General features: G+C 38.6%; 2 protein-coding genes across 2 annotated transcripts in view; one reads left to right on the plus strand and one right to left on the minus strand.

Moving 5' to 3' along the window:
- LOC105914625 (kinesin-like protein KIN-14M) overlaps positions 1–1,343 on the plus strand; it is a 4,874-nt gene extending 3,531 nt beyond the window's left edge. Inside the window, exon 7 of the mRNA XM_012846913.1 lies at positions 1,315–1,343. Within this exon, the coding sequence (XP_012702367.1) occupies positions 1,315–1,343 (29 nt within the window). The remainder of the gene's footprint in view (positions 1–1,314) is intronic.
- A 325-nt stretch (positions 1,344–1,668) lies between these two features.
- On the minus strand, positions 1,669–4,489 carry LOC105914657 (kinesin-like protein KIN-14M). The gene is made up of 5 exons (XM_022827429.1): positions 4,410–4,489; positions 2,396–2,503; positions 2,219–2,320; positions 1,978–2,121; positions 1,669–1,767 (listed from the first exon to the last, which is right to left on the minus strand). The coding sequence occupies exons 1-5, from the start codon at positions 4,470–4,472 to the stop codon at positions 1,684–1,686; spliced, it is 501 nt and encodes a 166-aa protein (XP_022683164.1). The 5' UTR covers positions 4,473–4,489; the 3' UTR covers positions 1,669–1,683.
- Positions 4,490–4,616: the final 127 nt, after the last annotated feature.

Consider the following 4,616-nt stretch of genomic DNA (forward strand, 5'->3'; position numbering starts at 1 on the left):
ATGTTCCTTTTGAACATACCTGGGATAGAAGAGCCCATCATTTAGACAAAATAGCTCTTCATTGATGCCATATACATGTATAGATAGTTAATGAGCATATATTTAAGATACAAACCATTCCAGTTTTTCGCGGTCGCAATAGCAAAGTAGTCTTCCATCACTAGCATAGATCCTGCAATTGTGATATACTGGGGAGTTGCAGGAGAACTTTTTAATGAATAAATCCCGTGAAGCCTTTTTATTAGGTGGTGCTGTCAGCAACTTTTCTCCACTTGGAGCAAAGGAAAACATATTAGGTTGCTTCAAACTTAGCTGTGTTATAGGGTTATAATTATAAACTGATAGTTGACATAATCCACTTGGATCTTTATACTTCTCTAGCAAACTTTTAAAAATGCCATCCATGCTGGTAGTGGTGTTCTCCAGCAGATAGCATTCTTCAACATGAGCAACAACAATAGGTGACGATGACGACAAGGAGGGGTACATACTAGAAATGTTTAGGTCAGTTTCTGCTAGGACAGCAAACACCTCTGTTGGGCCTTTTGGAAGACTAACAGCAAGGGCAGCTATAGCTTGGTCTGACAGAACATACCGTAAGCTTTCATCATGCATCCGAGCCTGGAATGACCCAAAACCCAAGTTATTTTGAGATATTAGAAAGGAAGAACATACCACAACTACATAACTGCAGATATGCAAGATTATCCTGGGTGGCCACATAGAAATACGTCACTCAGGTGAGTTGTATAGCAAGGGGCCCATGAAGTAAATGCATTTCCATGAAAAAAACAAAGAGTAGAACTTTCTAAGAAAAATACTGAAGATTGTGGTTTAAATTTTTAGCATGATTATGTTAGCGGCGTTTTCATGATCAATTGACAAATTGTTTATCGACAGAGGAGAGAATCCAGGAAGTGGGTTTAGCAAGGTCATCTTTTCCTTAACAGAGGAGAGATTTCTTTGTTTGGTTGGGTGTGTGTGTGTGGCCTTTGTAAGGGGTGCCTTTACCCCCCCTCTTTCATTCTCTTAATATAATATACACAGCTCTCTTGTGTGTTCGAGAAAAAATTGGTCATCGACTCATCGGACGTAGATTGTGCATGGACTCGATTAGACAGCCTAGTCGACTGGTTAGCCGACTAAAATGACAATTAGTCACCATCTGCCAATTTTGAAAGGCCAACTTGCAGCCAGTAATTTGGTCTTGGTAATTTCAGCCCAGTATATTTGAGCCCAGTAGAAATTGGTCTATGTACATATACACAGAGATTGCAATTCTGTTTTTGACCTATTTCTTTGTGTTCTCTACAGTTTCTATCCCATGCTTTGCAAGATGCTAATGCCCTCAGTATATGGTTTGCCTAAATTTACAGTCAGCTATAGGTAGCTAGGTAGCCGACTAGGCAGTAGGCAAACTGGGCCAAATGGTCGATTAGCCAATCTAGTTGTTGGCTAGTCATGACTAGTCAGTCCCTGTCATATGGGTTTGTTATTTATAAAATGTTTGAAAATGGTCAGTATTATGTAACAAAAGGTTACACATAAACAATCAGTTTGTGAATACTAACCTTCCTTTTGGTTCTGTTGCTTTTTGTTTGAAAAGACTCTTTGATCTGCATTTCCAGTAATAATTTAATGAAATATTATAAAACAAGATTTCGTTTCAATTTTAGTCTGTCATCAAAATAAATTTACAACATACATTTTGTGTGTGGATGGTAAAACACTGTGTCCTTCATTGTCTTCATGCAACATGCTCTTTTCCTGAATAAACAAATTACAAGATTTCAAAAAGCCATATATAGATTGTTAATATGTACAGATTTATGTTTCTCCCTTTGTGGCCCATGTTGGCCCATACTATGTTTACTTGTAACCCTACACTAAATGGAATGGTAGCAATCTGGTTATTCTTCCCTTTTCTAATATAGATAATATTCATAACTTGCACAAATATATCCAGAAATGTGTTACCTGCACGGCGCGCACTCGACTGTTGACCATGCACTTGCGAACCTTATCAGCGAACTTTAGTGACCCTAATGTGGCATGGACAAACATAGGATCTTGAGAGATGTTTACAAACAACAGCACTTTTGAATGGCCCTCAAAAGAGTTCTGCAAAGAAAAAAAAAGATAAAAACTTAGTTTGACAAGCAACAGAGCAAAAAACTTTATAACCTACTTTTCAAACAAAAATAAATAACTAACCAACCTGCAAAAAGTGGGTCAGCTTGGAACCCCTAAATGGCAAAAACTCCCCTTTCGAAATTGCTTCAAAAACTTGCCCTAGGGCAAGTAAACTTTTATTTATGTTCTGAAACATTAAATTAAACATGATTAATTATAAATAGTAGTAATCATATTTTACACAATAAATAAAGTCACTTACACCAGTTTCATTCCTTGTTGCGTCCAACACATCAGTAGTTTTGCTTACTGATTCGCTGCCAGCTAAGTCGATCATCTGCAGCACACCTTCAATCTTGTGGTTTGATTGCTACAAAAAAAAAACTACGAGTAAACTCAAAGCAACAGACTGGTCTCCTTTCTCTTTTGTTTTGTGAGCGAGCTGAAAAGATGTAAGCTAGCAAAAAAGAGGAGGCGAGAAATGGTTGCTAGACGGTACAATTGTGGCGTACTATGTTTACTCTAACACTAGAGGACGATGCAAATACTTTTTTCCCCCAACACGCAAATGGGAGAAGGAAACATATGATCCACTCCGTGGAGGATAATGGTAGGGTGATTGAAGACAATCTGTTTGGTAAGGAACAGGTAGCCAACATTCACCTAGACGATGATACTTGGCCAGGAACTAAAAGATGTCTGAAGAGGATAAAGTAATGCTGACAAAACCTATCACATATGAAGAGTTAGATGCTGCGGTCAATGATATGAGACATAACACAGCCCAAGCCATAATGGGTTGTTAGTAGTGTTTTCCAAAGCTTTCTGGCCAAGGGCGTGAAAGAAGTGTTGGATATGAATGAAATGCTGGATGAACTATACACTAGAAATTTAGATATGTGGATACTTAATTTTGGGGTTATAATCTACTGCCAAAGGTCAAACAAGCAGCCAATATCAAGCAATTCAGACCAAATATGCTTTCTGAATGTGATCTACAAAATTATCACGAAAGTTCTAACATTGAGACTGACTAAAGTGGCTCATAAGTAAATATCAAATAGCCTTTATCCCTGGTTGCAATAGAAATATCGTGGGAGGTGTTTTGATTTTACAAGAGGTGCTTCATGAATTAAGGGTCACCAAAGAATCCTGAAATTGGTCTTCGAAAAGGCATATGACAAAGTCAGCTGGTATACAAAAAAGGTGGCAGTGGAGATCAAATGGGGAGAGGGGTGATTTTTTCACAAGGAGACCCTTGATCAACTCCAATTTATCAACTTGATCAACTAGAGTTAGAGAAGATATTGGACGAGAATACTCTAAATTCACTACCAGATCACCTTCTGGAATCGATAAGGGTTTTTTTGGGGGAGTTACTCCGGCAACTGAAGCTAAAGTCACAGCTCCAGGAAAATGTTAAGACAAATTCTCTTCACTTAAAGCGCTTGAAGAGCAAGAGGGGAATGTTTCAAGTGTGGAGTTATGGGCCCAACCATAAGTGCCCTACTCACGTACCATTGCATATGATGGAACTATGGGAGGTATTGCAATCTGAGCAAGAGTCTAATCCAGCTCAAGCTGATGGTACTTCTGACAAACAATTTGATTCAGTAGCTGGTAATTCAACGAGGAAGACTATGAGGTTACATGGTCTAGTTCAAAAGCAAGAGATTCTGATCCTGATTGACTCTAGGAGCTCTGCCAGTTTTATTAGCAAGAAGTTGGTGGATAAATTGCAGTATCCTACTTCTACTCCAGCTGTTCAAATCATGGTAGGTAATGGTGAAAAGTTGACTAGTGACAGTGTGGTTCCAAACTTTACATAGCTGACTCAAGGGCGCACTTTTGCCACTGTTGTTAGAGTACTAACACTTGACTTGATACTCCTATGTGGATTCAGTGGAGGAAGAAAATTATGAAGTTCACATTCCAAGGGAAGAGGATCACTCCGAATGGGTTGCACCCCAAAGCCACATCATGTTTCAGGATTTTGGTTAAGAAGTTGAAAGGGCTTATCAGAAACACCACAAAACCAAATCATGTTTCAAGATTTGTGTTAAGAAGTTGAAAGGGCTTATAAGAAAGGGTGGCGTTCATCAGATACAGTTGGCTCCTGTGTTCAAAAAGCCAGGAAGAGATAAAGTAAAATGGGATCTTAGCACAACAGGGAGGTATACTACTAAACCCCTGTAAAGAGTTATGACTTGTGGAGGAGTTAAAAACAATCTTTATGTAATATGCAAAATGTTTGTGGATCGAGAAGCTTGACCTACCTTATTGTACCCAGAAATGATCAACTTGAATACGAAGTGACTTCTAGATGAATTTTCATTCATTTGGGTCTTGCCAACAGACCTGTTACACAAATCACATTTAAATAAAGATTCAGCAAGGAAACGACAATCAACACATGAATGTTGAGCAAGGAGGCAAGGTCCTGACTCACCTATGTTTTCAAGGCCTCCTTGAATAGATAAGCC

Source organism: Setaria italica, chromosome VI (genome assembly GCF_000263155.2).
Source record: "Setaria italica strain Yugu1 chromosome VI, Setaria_italica_v2.0, whole genome shotgun sequence".
Lineage (NCBI taxonomy): Eukaryota > Viridiplantae > Streptophyta > Magnoliopsida > Poales > Poaceae > Setaria > Setaria italica.

What these genes read in the sequence shown, in the direction of transcription:
- LOC105914657 (XM_022827429.1), bottom strand. Translation starts at nt 4,472, where the DNA reads ATGAATGAAAATTCATCTAGAAGTCACTTCGTATTCAAGTTGATCATT. An exon ending in CAACAAGGAATGAAACTGGT is followed by an intron (nt 2,321 to 2,395) that starts GTAAGTGACTTT and finishes TTAATGTTTCAG; the next exon opens with AACATAAATAAAAGTTTACT. An exon ending in AGCTGACCCACTTTTTGCAG is followed by an intron (nt 2,122 to 2,218) that starts GTTGGTTAGTTA and finishes TTTTCTTTGCAG; the next exon opens with AACTCTTTTGAGGGCCATTC.